The sequence below is a fragment of the Glandiceps talaboti genome, chromosome 11 (assembly GCF_964340395.1).
Source record: "Glandiceps talaboti chromosome 11, keGlaTala1.1, whole genome shotgun sequence".
Classification (NCBI taxonomy): Eukaryota; Metazoa; Hemichordata; class Enteropneusta; family Spengelidae; genus Glandiceps; species Glandiceps talaboti.
Window position 1 is genome coordinate 4958088 of NC_135559.1, and position 21577 is coordinate 4979664.

Here is a 21577-nt window from a genome sequence, read left to right on the forward strand (position 1 = left end):
GTGAGATACGTCCAAACCACCAGATAAATGGAAATAAATTGCAATATACTCATTTTTCGAGGGACAGTTCATTATAAAAATTACATCTGATGGAACCTGAAATTAATATTTAAAAATGTTCAGGTGTGAGGTTTTTTTCAGCGCAAAAAAGAGAATGTGTAAAAAGAAATAAAAAGAAATAAAAACAGCAGTTGACATAATATTGCCATTGGGGGCGCTGTACTTTCAGATAGTGACTAAGGTATAACTATAAGGTACCACATCACATGGGCCCCTTGAGTTACATCTTGAGGATTGTTATTGTAAAGATCTTTTAATACTCAAACATAAACACCAAGTGTGTGAGAGTGTATGTGTGTGTGTGTGTGTGTGTGTGTGTGTGTGTGTGTGTGTGTGCGTGTGCGCGTGTGTGCATGTGTGTGTGTGTGTGTGTGCGTGTGCGTGTGTGTAGGACTTCTCACACAGGTGGCATACATCCAGACAGAAGCAGAGATGTCAACATACACACACTAAAAAACAACCAGACAGAACCACAGATGTAAACACACACACACACACACACACACACACACACACACACACACACACACACACACACACACACACATACACTAAAAACAAACTGATTGTTCTGATTATAAATTAGTGCGCAAGGCTTTATTGCTTTGTAATAAATAACAAAAATCAGTGGAAATTTCTTATATATTATTCAATTAAACATTACATATACATACACAAAGACGACATACTAGTACACACGCACTAAGAATATTCTATACCCCTCAGATTTGCATAGAGGGCGCCCTTTCTTTCTGGGCTAGTCTCCCAGAACTTTACAAAAATCCAGGGAGATGATATGGAAATGTATGCAAATATTTTATCACACCACAAAACACTTGTGAACTGGTTCTCCCTTTTCTAAGTGCTTCAGCAGCACTGAACTTTTACTTCAAGACAACTCACTAGACTAGATTATAAATTGTATGTTTGATACTTTTCTAATATAATTACACATCATTATAAATTCGGCAGTTTATACAATATGGTTATAATGGATGAAATAAAACTCATACAGCTACTTTATCATTCAGTCATGTACACAAGATTCAATCTCGGTCACTAACTTCATATACATTAACTTGGATTCAGTAGCTGTAGCCATGAGTTCAGATGTCACTTACAGTGTATGATATGTCGTGTTGCTCTGCCCCCACCAGCCACCTCTATCCATTCACATGAAAGGGTTGACCGATGTGTGAGGGCGCCCTCATCATGACATACCTTACAGACTAAGAGGTAATCCACTTTTTTGCAATGTACTGTAAATAAATTAAATAAGACTAATTATGTGACAAAGCTTGCAAACTTTATAGCAACTGCTATCATTGGTCCAAGTTAATATTAAAATAATAGCCACTCAGCAAAGCTAGTGGACTGAGAACAGGTCGTCATATAGACTTTGAAATTTACTAGAAAGTGTACTTCAGAACCCTAATGTCATTTTAACTGTGTGCATGTCTCAAAATTAATAATACAAAGTAGAAATTATAATCTAACATAAATACTATGTCACTATGGTAAATTTTAACTGTACTAAGCTGCTATGGTAAATTATAACTGTACCAGGCTGCTATGGTAAATTATAACTGTACCAGGCTGCTATGGTAAATTTTCACTGTACTAGGTTGCTATGGTAAATTTTCACTGTACTAGGTTGCTATGGTAAATTTTAACTGTACTAGGCTGCTATGGTAAATTATAACTGTACTGGTTGCTATGGTAAATTTTCACTGTACTAGGTTGCTATGGTAAATGTTCACCATACATGCTCATCATTATATATACCAATTGGAAAGTTAAGCAGAATGTTTACATTAAGTTGTATTTCAGCATCAATCCTCTAGAAAAGATTCTATAAAACTGTTGTGTAAGGCCAGAAAACAAAACAAATTGTCATTTCAAAATCTGGATACATGTTACTAAAACTTCATCTCATCTTCCTTAGTAGTACATATGCAAATAATGGCAAGAATCTTACAAATATTCAGATTCCAGTCTGATATGACATACATGTATGTATATTAAATCAAGAGTACCTAGCACTCTGTTCATGGAGAATAGAAGCACTATAAAGCCTACATTTTATCATCATCATCGTCCTCATCATCATCATCATCATCATCATCATCAAAATACTAACAAAATTCTTCTCTGGTTGCAAAAAATGAAATCAGCAAAACTGTAATTTTTCAATTTGGTGTGCCACATTTGTAAATAAGCACTGTTTACAATATGGCTGTCATTAAGTTAAACATTATTGTAACATCTCTTACTGATTAAAAAGGATTTTAAATATACCTAAAAAGCTCAAGAAGCATGGAATCTTTATGTATAATAATTTGGCAATAATTTAGTTTTGTTGTTTTGTTGTTTAAGTCCTCCATAAAAAGTACCCTACCCCTTCAAATACAAAATAAAAACTTTACATTTTGAAAGAATTTTTCAAAAGAATGAGAAATAGAAGATTCCAAATGCAAGAAGCTGCAAATAAAAGTATAACATACACCAAAATAAAACACCTGCATAGCTGCCTTACATCTTATCAAAATGATCTGTGATCAATGTACATATAAATCAAAGCAGTGTTTTTAATCAGGGCAGTAAGTAGTTAAAATACATCTGAATACATCAAATGTGTTATCGTCAGTATCGCCATCAAAATTTAAGAAATTGTAAATTTTTCATATGTTCCCCTCTCTTTCTCTCTCAGGAGGGTGCCACGGATTCAGCAAAAAAAAAAACACTTTAACATTCAACATATAAATTTTGTAATACCAAGTCCAAGTTCAGCTAAGTTGACAAGTCAAGTAATTGGTTCAATGATTCAGCAGTACTGAATTATGTTTCAAATCTCAAGATATTCCTAACAACGTTCTTTGCAAGTTTAAGTCAAGTACTTAGTGTGAAATTGGTACTTTATATAAGTTTTTTCCTTAACTTGTATTTTTTTTGTGTACAAACAAATACCCCCTGCTAGAAAGAGGATTGACTTTTCAAAATGGAAGATAGGGGGTCTTTATCTCACAAAGGTGTTACTCTAACCATTCTCTGATACTTTTACTTTTTCAACTTGAAAATGAGGGGTCTTGTCACACTTCAGACTCCCTATGTCACTAGATTTTTCAATGGATGAACAAAACTACACATTGGGCATTATACTTCAATCTGTAAAGAAAAGCCCTCAACATGGTGACCGGATTATGAATGATTTTGATTAATATGAGAGTAAAATTCTGATATACACAGATTTTTCAGCTCATTTTCAACCTGAAAATCTGATATTTTAGGCTAATTATTTCTCTTAGTAAAACTTTTGAAAAGTCTTTTACTTGAAGCATAAAACCTTGGGGAGTAGAAGCTTAGTGTTTGAAGGCTCCACATAAGGCAGCTCTAGTGATGAAATTCTTCAATGTAAACTCGTCCAGTTTGGAAAATGCTTCAGTTTGGGTTACAGCTGTCATGTGATTCACTGCAAATTGGAAACAAAAGGCTTCAAGTTCCTGTAGATAATAACAAAACAAAAAGAAGAAATTATAAAATTTGCTAACTCAAAAGATTTTCATGCAAAGCATAAATGAAATAATACAAACGTTGCAGTTTTCTCATTAACAAAAATATGTAAATATGCCCATATTACGCATATTAATAAGTCTTATTTTATAAGTACTGAGATGTAGTGTTGATTTTTAATTACAACTGCTGACATCAAACCGTGGACAAATGGAATCTGTAACAAACAGGGAAAGTAAACAATTGAATTCGATTAATAACACTTTACTCAGCATGTTGGAACAGGAGAGACTTGTATTACACACCATGGTTAATAGGAGCAGTTTTATGGCCTCTTTATGTACATGAAATGCTAGGGGAACTGGAAATTTGTTTGTGAACATGAACTATTATGTAAAGTGGTCATAAAACTGTTCTTATCAAATAATAGAATGTAATACAAGTCTCTGTACTTTCAACATGCTGTGTCAAGTGTTATTAATCCAATCAATTGTTTACTTTCCCTAACAGGTTCCATTCGTCCATGGTCCGATGTCAGCAGTTGTATCTCTTTAACTAGTCTAGTACCTATACAGCATCATTACCATTTACACCTCCACTCACAGTATAGTCAAAGTCATTACTCTACAAGTCCTGAGATGCATGAGATGCAATTTAAAATTCATCCACAGCCATCCACACAGTCATTAACATCACATTCTAACCAATAACACAGTCCCTCATAATGTTAGTGTTTATTGGGGCAGTTATGTACTGTCCAAGTATGGTATATTTGTCAACTCAGGGATGCTACTCATACACTGTTTACATCACTATAGCAGCTGGGGTTCATTGATTGGATGAACAATTTGTTGTGCTGATTCAGACTTTGACCAGACTGTGGTTTACCACAGTTGGCATCCAGACTATTATTTAACTGGATAGCAAATCAATTCAAATTTGAATCACCGATTACTTAAACTAATACTTAGGCGTAAAAAAATATTGTGTGGTTCCAATTACATTCAATTTTAGAATAGGTGGGGTCGGTAGACTTTTTATTTTATCTTTTAAAATATCTTTTTCATATGTGAGTGTCTGGTTCCGGTAGTTATGTTTTTTCTGTTGTTTTCCATATGGTCTCTGTGTTATTGGTTTCTTCTCATCAGATGTACAGCCATTACAGATTGGAAGAACTGTCTTTTTCAGTTGATGTCAGTTTCCACATCCACTATTTCTTGCAAGACTTCACAATTTTCGTGATTTTCTTATTTTTCTCTCGAATATGTAAAAAAAAGTTTAGGGTCGGCATGAAAAACGAGGTGGGGTCGGGTAACCAGAACCAAACAATTATTTGTTAGGCCTAACATGTTATTGTATATCTATACACATACAAACTGAGTGAGATCATAAACTAGCAATTCTATTCTACAAAAGAATAGTTTTTGACCTAATTCTGACAAACTAAGCTAGAAAGTCATACTTACTTTAGCTTCATATTTGGTAGCAGCGGCTAGCAGCATAGCAGCATTTTCTACTGTGATTCCTTGTTTTATGATTCCTTCACATAACTGCTTTAGATGATGCTCACAGTAGGAGTTAGCTAGATCGAGTAAACCTGACAAAAAAGTATGACGTATGTAGAAAAATAGTTATGGAATAATAAATATTGTCTTACTATTCTTAGTACTAATATCAAGATCTTTGTTAGTCTTGCTGCTAGACGTTCGGGCTTTCTTTCGATGCAATAACTATAAGCGAACGAAGTTCGCATGTGAGGACTTGCCCGAACAGTCTAGCGAATGTCATTTTCAGACCGGACATTCCATTGAGATTACGATAAGTGGTGGGTTGGGCCATATATGCATATATATACTTTAATATATTCAATCTCTGCATGCAGGTGTTGACAAACACATTTATGTCATTACTATGTCTTATCAGTTTATGGTAATTGTGTTTGATGAGTGTGTAGACGTTGTCATTCACACATTTAGTTAACGCATTGGTGGTTATTTTTACAAGCCCCTCCTTAAGATGAATATGCATGAAAATTTAGCTATTGTCCTCTGTTTGTGCTTGTCGCTAATACGGTTCTCTGATTGGCAGTTATTTATATCCTGATGACATTCGCTAGACCTCGGATGTTCCATCCTCGATAGCGTTGTTCGGCTGTGTGTCGTATTTTATCGGAAGAACATCCGAGGGCTAGCTGATAGACTAGATCTTTGTACACTAGACATGTTGTTAAATTTCTATCTTTTTTGTTCAGTATCATCTCAAAGTGATACTGGTAGTAATAGTATATGGTAGGCAGGTATTAGGAAAAGTGCATCCAATATGCCACAGATAAACCAACTGAACACCCCCCCCCCCCCCCCACCCTCCCAGTACTTAGATAACTATGGTAAGTTTCCTATAAATTTATGTTATTCTTTGGAAGCACAACAAAACAAAACACATTGTGGCATGAACTATTACAGGTTGTGTTTGTGTTCTAAGGTCAGTCAGAAGGTAGTTCCCCAGTCATTTTATCACGATTTTACAGTCATACTTACAAATATATGACAAAATATGCATGTGTATAGAATTCCTGCCTCTCTATTAGTAGAGAGATACCCAATCTTAGCAAAAACACTGACAGTTGTTAGATATCTGTCTATGAAATCTGTTTACTATAGCTTACAATCTTGGCAGAGCCACTGCATGTGTAAATGTGATAATAGATGAGGTATAAGTAAGTGTTTAACTGTAGTATCTTAAGTTGGTCCATGTCACTTTAAGATGTATCATCAAAAATAAGTGGTTCTGAAATACAGCAGGTATATTTGTTAACAAAACTAACCTATGGCATCTTCTGGGGGTAGTTCTACCTGGTCTGTGTACAGATATTTCAGAAATGCATAATATACTGGGTAGGTGAACTGGGTGATGTCAATGACACTGTCAAACAAATAAACAGATGAATAATTAGGAAAATAGTAAGGAAAACTTGACATTTCATATCCTATTGAGAAAGGTTGGGAGTGGTATACTTGCAATAAAACCACCATGTAGAATTAGTTGTCATGCCAAGTATAATGTATATTTGTTTTGAAAATTGTTGTCAAGGTAACTGTCCGAGTTTCATAAAATAGTACTGCTGGCAGGTGTCAAGAAACATCTCTTCCATGTTATCTCCTTTTATTTGTTATCAACACTAAATACACACTTACTCAATACCAAGAATCAAACTTTACATTTCTATGCTATTTTCCCAGAAAAAAAATAAAATCTGCATAACCTAGAATGGTACTACTCTTTTCTGTAATTTCACATAAAATCGTAATCTGACCTGTTGATAAATAGTTAAAATAATACAACTTCTTAATTTTTTCTGTTTTTCTATAATTCCTTAAAATTTTATTCTGATTTCTAACTGTAAGATGAAGGGTACGGTAAATAGAATGTGCAAAGCTGTAAGATAAGACTACTACTAGTTACTTACTCTTTAGAATGTTCATCCCAGTGAGTTTGAAACATTGATCGGAAATGTTCACACCTGAAGAATAACACAAACACATCAAAAGATACAACTACCAATCATAACAGTTTAAAAATGCATAGTGGAAATCAGAACATCTAGATAAACACTGTATGTCTACATAATTACATGTCTTAATTTCATGGCTGTATAAATAATGAACATTTAATTAGCCTCACCTTGGAAAGTGGAAATTGTATGTAATTTTTGAGACTGGCAGGTAAAGAAATGTAAAGAGTGTGACTGCCATTATTGGTGATAAAAGTTGTATACAGCTATTAATACTCACCTGATTTTTAGCACTGCTCTATGTACATATACTGTTTTATCTTCTATTGTAAACTTCAGATCTGCAGTTTCCTAGTCATAAACAATATTGGTATTGTAATATTCATATGTGAAATTATAAGACATTACATGCCACGTTATGGATGAGGATTGGATATTTATTTTGGATTTTTAATTTATAAAACAACTTTATCATGGCTTCCTCCTTGAAAAATCAACGTGAAACAATATGCCAAGTCCTTGTTTGTAACTCAATAAATGGCAAAAGACTGATAAGTGTGTAAAATGTTTGTTATTGTATGTACGATAACATACTTTTTACACATTTTTTTAGCTTTTTGCAACGTATTGATTAAAAACACGGATGTGTTGTTGTTGTTGTTGTTGTTTTCCATTGATTTTTCAAGTAGAAAGCCATGATAAATTTGTTTTATAAATTGAAAATAAATACCCAATCCTCATCCATATTGCCAATTTAATATCAACATTTTACAAAAGAGTAACTTTTCTAATAAATTCAGAGACATTAATCTTACATTAACTGCTACATTACATATATTAAATGGAGTATGTGTATTTATTTCATTATTAAAACTTTACAAGAATAACTCATTTTTCAAATGAACCCAGTGTGGATAAGGTGTAATATTATTGAGGTGTTACAAAAAAATGGTTGACTGACAGAGCTAAAGAAAAAAGTTGGTCCCGAACAAAAGAATGATCCTATGTAATACTGATGAGTACACTGATAAATTAACACCAATGTGAAGAACCTGGGACTGAAATCCTGGCCTTTAAGGTTCAATAAATTCCTGGAAAATGATTTGATTTCATCATATAATCATACATGCAATGCTATGCTATAATACTATTTTAAATGAAATACATGTGTTAATAATAATAATAATAATCTTTATTCTGAAATTTGTTGAATGGTTGCCACAAGAGTAGCAGTACCCAAGTGCCCTAGTGTTGAAGGAGCAGGAGGAAACCGGAGTACCTGGGAAACCCTGCACTGTTTGACAGGGTCAAACTGAGCATCACCCTTCTTACACTGATACAGATCTGGTTTAATTTCAATCAACCAGTCAATGCTGGGCAGATTCAAACCCAGGCTGCAGAGGTAAGAGACATACAAGCTAACTTCTCAGCCACCAATAAACCCACCGATAATGTACTTACTTCATTATCAAAAGCTTCCTGTATGCTTTCTGGTACAGTTTTATACATCACAGGTTTATCTGTAGAGAGAGAAAATGCATTGCTGTATCAGTGGAATGACATTCTGAAAAAATACTTCAAAACTAGTACACAGATGAATTCATTTTTGAGAAATACTACTCGCATTTTTGTATGTTTTTTTATTTGGAGGATATAGAGTACAATACATTTACATGATGTTCAACAAATCAATATACAAAATACTGTAAACCGAGATATTTTTGCCACTAGAAAATTTTGTGATTTTACAGTCTTCAGCTAGTTCTCAAAGACTAATTTTCAATAATTACTGGTATATTGGAGTGCACATGTTTACATACAAGAAGGCATTTTGGTTGCTACTTATTTTTGCCTTTTTTGTTTTCCAGCAAAATAGGCACAAATAAGTCTTCAGCAAATATTTCCAGGTTTATAGAATGAGTATTTCAGTAATTAGAATATTCACTGTACCGCAAAACTACTCTGAAGTATTAGATTTGATTACAGAATACAGCAATCCACTTACCTACAATCAAAGGTTCATGTGTAACAGGTGGTGAAGCAAAGGCAGCAAAGACTTCAGACACTGATATGAATTGAGTTTGAGTTGGTGAGGTGACAGATTGACCATGACATTGACCCCACATGTAGACAACACCAGTCTGTGTCATGGCTGCTGATACATGGTTGTAGTGTGTGGCTGCTATGTCTACAAACCTAACACAACAGAGACCAGAATTGATTGGTTAGCAGTGTTCTGCCTTAACAATGTAACCATGGTGTAATAACAGAGCACTTTCTTGACATAATGTAAATCATATACCAAATCACTTCATTTCATTAAAATACAGTATCAAAGTACCCAACATGTTCTTTTCCTGGTCTCCAAATGAACACTGAACTAAGACTTAGATGAAAGAATATATAACAGCGGACTAGCTGTATAAAAAAAACACATTTGTCTTCAAGCTAGGGAGTCAGGTTAGAGATTGGATTAGGGTTTAACTCCCTAAGATAAAGCTGATTTGTATCATCTACCATACATTTCCATTTCAAAAAGTTTACAAGAGTAGACAAAACTTTTCCATGATTTTACAAGGTGTTTGAAATTCAAGGTCTTTTCTAGAGAATATAATACTGGAAATTGGTGTAAATATTCACTGCAGTAGTAAGTGCCATGTGTTACCTTGGTTTGTCTGCAGCTATCTTAGTTGCTGTCACTAGATTGGCTTTATTACCAGTACCTAACTGTCCATAGGAATTAGCACCCCATGTATATATGGTTCCATCATCTGTTAAGGCTACAGAATGGGCATAACCACATACTACCTGTAATGAAACATAACACAATGATGATAGCGATGAGTTTGGTAGATGATTTGGGGTTATAAATACATGCCAAATACATTTGTTTTTAATTTTTATTTGTGAATCTGTGTGTAGATCATCTGTGTGTAGATCATGCAAACTAGCCATTTGAAACTAGACAAAACAGTTTTCATTACAAGAACAACAGATTATATACAAACTGAAATCATGATGTTAGTATGAAACAAGACTTTTTTATGGTTAAAATTTTAACACATTATATAAATATGTATACAAAGATCTTTATTTTCTACAAAAGCACAAGAAATATGCAACATGACAATATTTTTATAATTCATTTGATCAGATAGATGTGACGATAATTGTTGAATGAATATCTGAAACTCTATTTTTACCTTAAAGACAACATGGCCTTGTAAACTTGTAACTCTACATGGAGTAGGCTGGTTGACGTTATTACCAATACCAAGCTGTCCATTACCATTGTAACCCCATGCATATAGCTAGAACAGAAATAACAAGTTTAAGACTAGTGATAAGCAGTACAATACCGAAATCTTTATTTGCATACTTGCATGAAAATGGTATCCAAATAAGGATGCAATCTTTTATTGTGCACGAGAGCACATCATCGCATAGTGTCATTTTTACAGAAATTTGCTGTTTCGGATAAACATGTGTAATAATGAAAAAGCCCCATTCTGCAAGAGTTCCAACTTCCACTGTGGGTACTTAAGGGTTTTTACATTTGTGCTTGCAGTCTTTTCTGCTGCACTTACATTGGCTACATTCATGAAAGTATGGCCACAGAGAAGACTGCAAATACTCATGCAAATACCTCAGGTATGCCACACATTCACTTGCACATTACAGGGTCCTATTATGGCATGTAATATCTAATTATGTAAGCATAGTGAGGGCTGGTTGGCATTATTAAGAATATCAAGTTCTCCATTACCATTGTCACCCCATGCATACAGCTATAACAGAAATAACAAATCTTGCATTTATAAATACAGTATGTAACATTAATTGAGTTGGTTAATACACAACTAAGTTATGTTTCTTCATGTCTACTTTCATTTCGACAAGTCATCACTGTTGTCATTCTCAGAAAATTGCTCAAGTGTAATATTTTGTCTGGAAAAATTCGGTGAAAATGAGACCACAATAGTACATTTACTCAGAATGATTCTTTAGTTACAGGGATGATATTTAGATAATTGTGTGAATCAAAATAAAATATCACTGTAATAATGAAACTAACCTCTCCTGTATCTGTGAGAACCATGGATGATGTCTGACCACATGTTACAAACTTTACAACCTTGTTGCCTGTAAAATAATCAAAGTAACCAGAGATCACTCTAACTACAGTGTGATGACTAACAGAACTGGGAAGCATTAGTTTTCACTCTCTGCCAGCTAACATCACTCATTGACATTTTGATGAAGGTTATCGGTGAACAGTCTAGCTTTAGACCCCAAAATTTGAATCCCGTGGTCTTAAAATACTAAGTACTACCTACCCAAATGCTTTTCTGCCACCAGGGTATTTAGTCTTAGGAAAAGCACTGGACTTACAATATACTGTATACACATGCACTTTACAACAAAATATAATGCAAACAGTAATACATGTACATACATATATACATACCTATTGTACAAAAGATTTGTGAGTAATAAAATTTCAGTGAGGTATCTACAACAGTTTCATAAATATTAACTTACTTAAACCAGATGTGACCTTTCTAGGGAAAGATTGATTAGATGTTGATCCTGTTCCAATTTGACCACAATTATTATAACCCCATGCAAACACCTGAAATACATGATTTGTCTACAATTAGTGCAAGAATTACTACAAATATTCATTTGATTGTCATACCACACAATCAGTTAAACTTTGTATAAAGAGCCATAAGTTTTTGATATGTTATTGTCGATGACCATCTTTAGAGTGATTGCTAGTTACATTACAGCTGCCATGTACATGTTTGTGTAATCAGCTTATTGCAGATACTGGATACTTTGTAGTCTTGTATTAAAAACTTGGATCTGTGCTTTGGGAGGTTGTCGAGGAAACCCAAAAGAGGATGACAGTATCCCTGTCTGGGTGCAGCGCCCTCAATGGCAAACTTTGGTCTCTTCAAAAGTAAGAATAACCCAGGGGTCTAGCACCTACACTAGATACTCTGATGTCAAATTATGTACAATTGACCTCAACAGATCAAAAGCTCAGTTTTTTAAGACGCTTGTGTGTAACTTTTGTGTAACTAATGAAAGGAGAATGAGAACATTATCACATAGAATGATAACAACATACCTCACCATCAGATGTTAATGCTAATGAATGATGGCTTCCACAGGATACTTGCATTACTTTCTTACCAACCAGGTTAGTAGATAAGTGAACAGGAACTAGTCCTTGGTTTACATTTCCATTACCCAGTTGGCCATATCCATTATGACCCCAGCTAGTAGAAATGAAAAATATGCTTTACATATCATACTAACTTCAAGTATTTTTAATACTGTACTGGTAAATGTTTTTATTATTAATTATCATATAAATTTGTATCTTTTCATTTTGTTTTGTGGAATGTAGCTATTAGGTTTTCGCAATAACTTTAAACATGTTGTTTCTTTTCATCATCATATATTTGTATCTGTCATATACTTGTCCTGACTATACATGTAGCAGAATCAGTTTTTAATTGGAAACAAGGCTCAAGGCATTTCGTCAACTTGACTAAATTTTCTACTAACCTGTAGACGTCCCCAGATTCTGTTATAGCAATCACATGAGGTCCACTTCCATAGGCTAAGGATACCACCCCTTTGCCACACAGTTCCTCTATCTTCCTGGGATGTAGAGTGCTTTGTACATCACCAACACCTAAACATCCACTACAGTTAGTTCCTATAGCATACGCCTGGTCATCTTTGGTGATATACAATGCTTCGTTAGCTGAACTGCCGAAGACACAGGCTAGACGTATATAGTCTATGATATCATCAGCCAGTAAACTAAATATTGTCCACTTATTCACATTAAACATCTTCTGCAAGAATAAAAGATTGAAATAACACTCATTACACCTCATACAAGCCAAGTTGAACACGTTTGAACAAAAAATGTGGAATTTATACCCTGGTCACTCTATGTCACAACAACTCATGTCTACATCATCAGTGCTATGGTGCTCAAAATATGAGAGTCTGCATTAATTTTCCCAATTCTTCATAAATTAGGCTTCCGCTTGTATACTTACATAGTTCCTTAATATTTGTCTTCAGTCAGCTAGAGAATACTTGCGTAAGTTGTGACCTAAAGGTTTCCTCTTCTGTCACTACTTTATCTGATTATCACTACATGTGGGGAAAAAGACAGCCAGATAATAAAACAAATAATGATGCTATGTTCTCCATGAACAAAGAACAAGAGCAATGGGCCCGTTTTAAAGCACCCTCTTGACAAAAGAAATTGTTCTCTAAACTATTACACTTTTCTGCAAAGCTACCACATCAGCTACCAGATCCAGTATGCTCCCTTTTCCCTTCCAAGTCTATGACCACCAAGTACACAAAGATGCAACTTGTCTGCGAGTCTTCTTGTAAAAATAAAAAGTCTATGGAGAACACTGTGGTATGCTATACAGTATACATATCACAAGTCCACTGATAACTTGGATACTGATAAGATCTAAAGAATATTTTACAGAAATACAATATTGACTGATTACATCATACTATGTAGTATCAAAACATTGACTTATCTCTCATCTGATTATTATTTCTCATATGCAAACACTCCATCTTGTATCTATCATTAATTAATGTTTACCTTATATATTTTTGAATATTCAGAGATGCAGTTTAAAATTAGTTTTACAGTTATACTTATAGTGATATATTACATCATGGATAATATAATACATCCATGATTACATGTATTGAAATTTCCAATTCAATCTAATGCAAGACTCACAACTAGTCGTTAATGCCATCCCACGCTCTCCGTCTGATAGTTTGACCAGCTATCTTTAACTTGCCTATAGATGTGTATTAATGACATGCATATGCATAGATGTGTTCACAAATACAGCCATGATCCAGGATTTTCAACTGACCCAGCTACGATACACAGCTTCATGGGTTTACAAACATAGAGTCTATGGCTTCAAAGTAGATATTACGCAGACAATGAGAAATGTGATTCTTAGTCTACGAATCGTCAGACTCGATTTTGACAATATTTGTCGGTGTTCAGATGTGATGGTACATACACACAGAGACAAGGAAGATTTCTTCCTCGTCTGTTATATACACAAGGTGTGGTCGACCGGTCAATAATAATCATAAACACGAACGTCGTCAGTGTCGGTAAACATTTGTGGGACAAAAAAAAAGATTACGGATATCATATCTTCACTGATGTTCTTAACTAAAGAAAGACTCCAGACTTCACTGAACCATCACTTAGGCTACAGAACAATATCTGAGAATATGATAACTATACAAAATGTAACTTACTCATGAAAAATTGACAACTTCGTACTGATCGTTAGTTTCGTCTGTAGGTCGCCATTTTTGTATCGCTGAGGAAAATATTGCTGACACAGAGGGCGCACTCTAATTACCAAGATCCGTCACGAGAATATTTTTTAAAGACTGTCTTTTCACATTTCCAAACATCAGCGTAAATTGTTTATCTCAATGGCATGAAATCATTTTTTTAAAATTTCAGTGACACTAGATATATACACTTTGAATCTAGAGTTATTTTCAAATATAGCGTAAATAAACATGATAAAGAAAGGAAACTGTTCTGAGAAGGATTATTTGACGGTAGATATTGAAAGTTCCTGGTGCATGCAAGTATCGATAAATAAATAAAACAGGTACATCTGTGCATTTGCAGACGAGGAAACGAAAGTCTAGAGAAATATATCATGTATTTCACAGGAGAAAACCCGGATGTCAGTAACCTTCACAATTATCAATAGATGCGTTCCAATATAAATTCCAACGGAAAATGTCTAAATTCCAGATAAGATAGCTGATAGAAGTTTTTATTTAACAATTTGTCTTTTAGAAACATTTTTAGGACAATTATACACTTTAAATCAAGTATCGATTACCGTAATAAATTCGGTCACTACAAACCCAGGTACTGGTAATCGATCTTATTTATACTTTGACAGAACAATGAAATCAGAAGTGTTAGTGCATTTTTTTTTACAACCAAAGTACAAATCCATTTAACCTGAAACAGAACGGCACCAACTCGACAAAAGTCTAACATCATGGAAGTATGCTTTTTGGAAACGGGCCATGGATTAGGGGCTTGCTCCGTCCTGGCCACGGATCGACCCGGTATTGTAGTACCTCCGGGAACGGTCCACCTCCCTTTAAATTTAAAAATAGAAATGTCTAAATGCGAGTGCCTCCTAATACTTCTGTTCTTAACTTTCTCTTCCATGCCACATCTGATCAGTACACTTGCCAGCAATTTCTACAAAAAGGGGACTATATAGTTACAGATGTGACATGTACTGGTAGCAATATAATGACTGTATCACGTAGTGAATTACAAGGCATAAACTACACATGTAATAGATATTGTTGGGGATATGTACATTTGTGTAGCCAATACATCCGATAATATACAGAGGCATAATGGTATTACAAATTGGACACACAAGTGAAATCCATACAGCTAGGTATATGGACACCCACCAGAAGAGGAGGTTTGTCACTACTCCCTCTGTCCATTCAAACCTTTTTATTACTTCAAATACTTAGATATTTAAAATAAGTTGACGTAGTGTGCACCTCACCTTTCTCACCATGGATCGATGTATATGTACCTTTGTACTTGCAAAAAATATACAGCTCTATAGAATAGTCTAGGCATTACACAGGACCAAAGTTGACGATGGTTTTGTCATCGCGATGCCCAAAAAGTATTCTGCATGCCAAACCAATCGAGACAATAGGGCGCCCTCTATGACGTATTGTGTAAAGAACGTATAGTGTCAATGCATTACAGCCCTTGTGAGACCTCTCCTTGCAACGCGCGCCTTATCTATTTGTGATCATGTGTGTACAGAATGCGGGGGGGGGGGGGGGGGGGGTACCGTCTAATTTCACAACCTTTGGTGGAGGGGGCGACGAAAATTCTTGGGTTTAATTTGGGGTCATGGTAACAAAGTTTTGACCTCTGGCACACTACTATAAATTCTGTAAATTTCAAGGGAAAGCTTGGAAAGGTGCTTGGCCGGCTACCCCAAATATCGCAAATGACTCCCATTAGAAATACAACAAACATCACCATGCATATTTCCTAGATTTATACTTTGATAGCCATTTTCGAGATTGACATCTCAAAATATAATTAGTTTATGATTCATGGCCTTCTCGTAACATAGTTTGCTTCTTTGGAACAGCTGGCATGGATTTCTTAGAAAACGTACTATTTCGTACCAATCCAAAGAGGATTCGGCTATCAAGTTGACGTCAAGGGACAGTGTATCGCGCCCCCAAGCGGCAGGTGATGAAGATAGTACATAATAACACAAACCTGTACAAAAAATGACGACATGCAGAAGTTATCAAAACAAACTATTTATTTAACGACTCAATTTGAATCAACAAAAAGCACATTTTTATAATTATCACATTAAGTCTGATTAAAATCACCTACAAGTATAAAAAATGATTTGTAAAAAATGAACACATTTAATAGAATATTACAGTTGTAATGTATATGTAGAAATAAATGAAAAATGAGAAAAGAACAAGTTTAAGATTGATTCGTAGTATTTAAGTATGTGCTATTATTTATCATGCAGTCTTTTTGATAACACACAGAATATTGAAATCAGAATCTCAATTCTAAAAGTACACAATTTCATTCATGTGTATATTGTTTTTTACAGTTTCCAATAACTCCAGACTAGTTGCAGTCATAAATATACTTTCATAATATATATCAAAACCAATACACACAAGCATTCAAAACACCCATTTTTCTCTCACAAAAAACATTACTAAAACAATAAATTCCTAACCTCAACTAATCAAAATCCAACAATATTCAAATTGAAATATGAGTGTAAAATTAGTAAATTGAGCACGACCACTCGAAAATCACACGTTGTTACTGACGCCGTTGGTGGCGCTCAACACCTACCACTGTCTCAACAGACACACGACACGACACTGTTACAATTGTCCATACATTCTGTAAATTTTCACAAAAAACATGAAATCGTAGAGTGACATTGATATCATGAAATAGATAGATATATGTTAACTTACACATATACAATATCAATATATTGCTTTCAGTACATTGAATTATTGCCATGGTTACGCGTTAATTATTTGAACATTGCCCTCTCTCTCCATCAATAATTCAAGAAATAGTACAATTGATTGGAGTTGACAAACGGCATTTCCTGTACATGCACAATTGAATTATATAGCAGTCGACAATCGACTACAAAATACCCTAAAATTGTACATTGTGTTATATCATAACTCTTACATGTAATAATCATGACTGCACTACTATCAATCAATGCGCAGCCTTTGTTTTCTAGTTTCTGAAACAAAACCACTTGACACAGGTGCATTCCATAAAGCAAATAAGTAGAGGCTAATTTAAATAGAAATGCACTTCAATAAATCTCATATTAACGTAATTTACAATAGGAACGTCTCAATAATTTATTGCTGTAAACCACGTGCCACTCCTCAGTTGGCGACCTTACAGTGGCCTTTAATAATTAAGTATTCACAGTCACGTGATCATACCCTTGGTCGAATCACCTCAGAAAAATCGCAGAAACCATAAATCTGTGATGGTGTCTCCCAGTAATGTCAAAAAAACTTATCGGTTAGTTATGAAGATATAGTATTGCTATTTCTTGAAACTCGCCTTGTCACTATAGAGACACTGTGGCAGAATTAACATTTACCCGTTCATAGATAATTAGAATTAATGTATGAATATTTTGATGACTTATTTCTTTAGCGTAAAAATATGACATCATTCAATTATTTAATTTTTAACCAAATGACAGACAAGAGACTGTCAGTGGCGTATAACTATTATAATATTCTTGAACAAGGAGGGAACTTAGACACATTACCTTCTGCGAGTATTGGCTTGGACAACTAGTTGTCTCTACTCACGGCCTATAATCACAGCAAGTAATCCTTGCATTACTCATAGAGAAATAGTATGCAGCATTCGATTGGTCTATGCATACATTGTATAAAATCATTCAAATGAAGGCGTTTGAGAGCGACCTTCACTACTATACTATTCACAATTTATTCTATTGACGGATTTGCTTGTAAAACGTAAATTAATTAGTTTTGCTAGGCAAAGCACACCTGTAATAAGTGAAGCAATACATGCTGTAATAACAACATCGTATATTGTCGCTAACCAGGGCTTATTTTTCTTATGCATGTGATACATCTTTTGTGGTTTACGACTATGGAAATAGTGCGGAGAATACGAAACATAACCAAGTCATAGCCAATACTCGGAGAGACTACATTTTGAATGAGTCAAGTTTTCATATATTATAACTAAACATTTACCAACAAACGTTTGAAATTCACAATGTCAGAATTGAAACTCAACCTGGCTATATGATCATCAATCAAAAATTACGAGACACTGTATGTTTAAAGAGATATAACCGAAGGTTGTGTTTGACGCCAATGAAACCTCTTTTCAACTTGACATCTACTTAACTAACCACTCAAGCAATGTTTCAGTTACTAAAATATGTATCCTCTTTCCTCTTTAAAAATAATAGCTGTCGTGAGAAAAGTTTATTCCATTTTTTCATTTCATGTAAAGTCTATGTAAACGAGGCAGTAAAATGTTATTATGAAGCCTTTCACAGCTTTCAAGTTATCAGATATCAGGTTGATAAAAAGATGAAACAAATGAACGCAAGTGGAATTAGAAAATGGCGGTTCTCCTTCAACATGTTAAACTTCACTCTCTGTCTTGAATAGTCTACTTCCGTCGATCGAAACTACAAGTGTTTGAGGTTTTTTAACTCTGTGAGTAAGATTTTCATTCGATACTACGAACCCAGAGTCCATGACGTCATTCTTGTACTAAATGTATGTGATCTAACCAACTTTAGCATGATAGAGTGTTAGCTGCTAGCACAATAACGCTTGGCTGCTACAAGAAACACCGTGTAACAGCGTAATATCGTAGAGTAAAACAATTACGTCATCAACTCATTTACGTATGTTGTCTCAACGATATTGTATAGTTAGAGTGGTAACTGAAGACGGCCACACCTGCGTTAGTGAGTGTGATACTGTTGGTGGCTTTAATCAAAGGAAATAAATTAAAGCAGAAAAAGTTACAGTTACGGATGATGTCTCCTTAATTTTTTCACATTTAAGGTTAATTAAAATACATTCAGATGTTGTAATTTGTGTAATTGAAGGATCAGATGGATGGATTAAAAGATTTGTGTTGCGTGTAGAATACCAGATGTGAGATGAATCATATTTAAAACACCTCTAACAAATAAACCACTGATACCAAATTAGTATTCCTACTCGAACTCAGCATTCGATGTAATTAGTCTAAATCTAGCGAATTTGTAAAGAGAACCAGTTCCGGAAATTTCAACCCTACTATCCATTTTGCCGCCAATTTACATCTACAAATAAATAGGAACATTTTGACGACATATATTGAAATCTCTGAAAGACTTTAATAGCTAGCAGGGATGTGACGACTTCGAATCTTGAGTCCTAAAATATACTGTGGTTGGTGAAATAATTGTACAGAATTTGATAGGTAGACCGGATTGACTTTCTGACAAAGACACAAAATTGAACAGGAAACAAAACACATCAAAGGATTCTATGAGCAAAGCTGAAACTGACAGACTCGGAAACACAATGTACAGGCACAGGACTATCTTTGCGCATGCTCAAATTGCGAACCTTAAGTTTACAACATATATAGTGTACAAGTGTATGTCGAAGTAAAAATGTTCAAACAAACAGTCGCTATTTCCTCGAGTTTCAAGTGGAATAGTAAATGGCGGTGTTTTGATTAGAAGATTTTAATCATGCAAATTGTATGAAATTGTACAGTAAAAACCAACTCTCTTTACATCCCTTGCGAAGGCCCATAACAGTTAATTTTCAAATATACGTCCATTTAGAAGTAGGGACATTGAACCCGACAAATAAATTGCTTTGTCGCAATAGAGCTGTAATTGATGTAGCGGTTATCTTACATCAGTTAACATGAATTTGTCATGAGAATCTAAGTACTTTAGCAGTTTCTATGGCAACGACAATAAACATTTACCTAGTTCAATGCGTCTCTATGCTAGTCACATTATAAATGAATTATTCACAAATTTATATATTTCTTCAATTTTTCTTATGTAACATTTGAATTTGATAACGGTAATTACATCTGTCATAAAGATTTAATATGTTAATATTTACAACGCTGCATTGTAAGTTACACGGGTTCGAGTGAATAGATGCAAATTTTGATTCATTAGTGATTTAAATGAACTACACTTGCTGAAGAAAACAGTGCATAGCATAATCAAAACTTGACTATAGTATTTTAATAAACAATGCCTGACCCTTGCATAGGCCTTTCCAAAATTTGCCATGGTGGCGCTCTACTTCCTGTCTGTTTTTACCTTGGGGGTATACATGGTATAGGTTACTTGATTAATTATAGAGCACTGCTGCTTTCCTCGATGTCTGAACAATACGAAAAATATCCCTGATTTACACTTCTACAGAATACCAAGGGGCAAAGCTTTTAAGAAACGGTACTATGAGGTGATGATACCCCCAATTTGAGTTAGAGCGCTGTATTCTCAATTTCCTGTTTGCAGTTTGCAATGGCCTAATAGGGGAAATTAAATATAATTTATATTTTGATTTTTACGATTGTTTTGATGTTTAAAAGAACATGGACAGCGTACAAGTCTCAAGGGCGTAACACTATGTCACTATTTTGCTAATATTTTTCGTGAACTTTCCACGAAATCGTCAAAACATGGTTTACAACTTAGCAAAGTCATTGAGACCTGGTCACTTCCACATTCACGGTGTTCTCACCCTAGTTACAACGTCGGTGCATCCTCATTTTTATAACTGGATTTAAAAAAAAAATATTTGACATATTTACATATGACTTTTCCCGAAATAAGATGTACCATCATTCTTTTACACTAGTCTCATACACAGGGACACGTATATTTGCTTAGATTGTTGTTTTCCTACGGAAAATATCACACGAATCCTGCTACTATACAAACGTATAAATACACTATTATTCTATACACTATGAGAGCAAATAATTTTTTTTATACAGGCAGAGAAATATATTCAAGTCACAACGTTATTATATTTAGCAATCTAAGAAATATCACGCGTCCCTATATATGATGTCATGTATGCCACGGAAAAATGGGCGACGCGGTTCTTTCTTCATACGACTTGGCTTCAAGTTTTTGTTTCAAGACCACTTAAGTCACTTGTCTCTTTTCCTAGGCGAATATCTCAGCTAATCCCCTCCCCTGAAAATCATTATATGAAAAAATCTAAAATATTTCATCTTCTGTGTGTGTGTTGTGGTTTTGGTTGCCA

At 34.5% G+C, this 21577-nt stretch overlaps 1 protein-coding gene and 1 pseudogene across 1 annotated transcript; one reads left to right on the top strand and one right to left on the bottom strand.

Moving 5' to 3' along the window:
• Positions 1–669: 669 nt before the first annotated feature.
• On the bottom strand, positions 670–14488 carry LOC144441948 (RCC1 and BTB domain-containing protein 1-like). The gene is made up of 15 exons (XM_078131216.1): positions 14429–14488; positions 13168–13264; positions 12662–12957; positions 12219–12369; positions 11624–11714; positions 11157–11224; positions 10285–10392; positions 9747–9889; positions 9087–9277; positions 8543–8601; positions 7362–7432; positions 7037–7090; positions 6395–6492; positions 5037–5167; positions 670–3560 (listed from the first exon to the last, which is right to left on the bottom strand). The coding sequence occupies exons 3-15, from the start codon at positions 12952–12954 to the stop codon at positions 3420–3422; spliced, it is 1599 nt and encodes a 532-aa protein (XP_077987342.1). The 5' UTR covers positions 12955–12957; positions 13168–13264; positions 14429–14488; the 3' UTR covers positions 670–3419.
• Positions 14489–15125: 637 nt separating this feature from the next.
• Positions 15126–15305, top strand: LOC144442871 (U2 spliceosomal RNA; annotated as a pseudogene).
• Positions 15306–21577: the final 6272 nt, after the last annotated feature.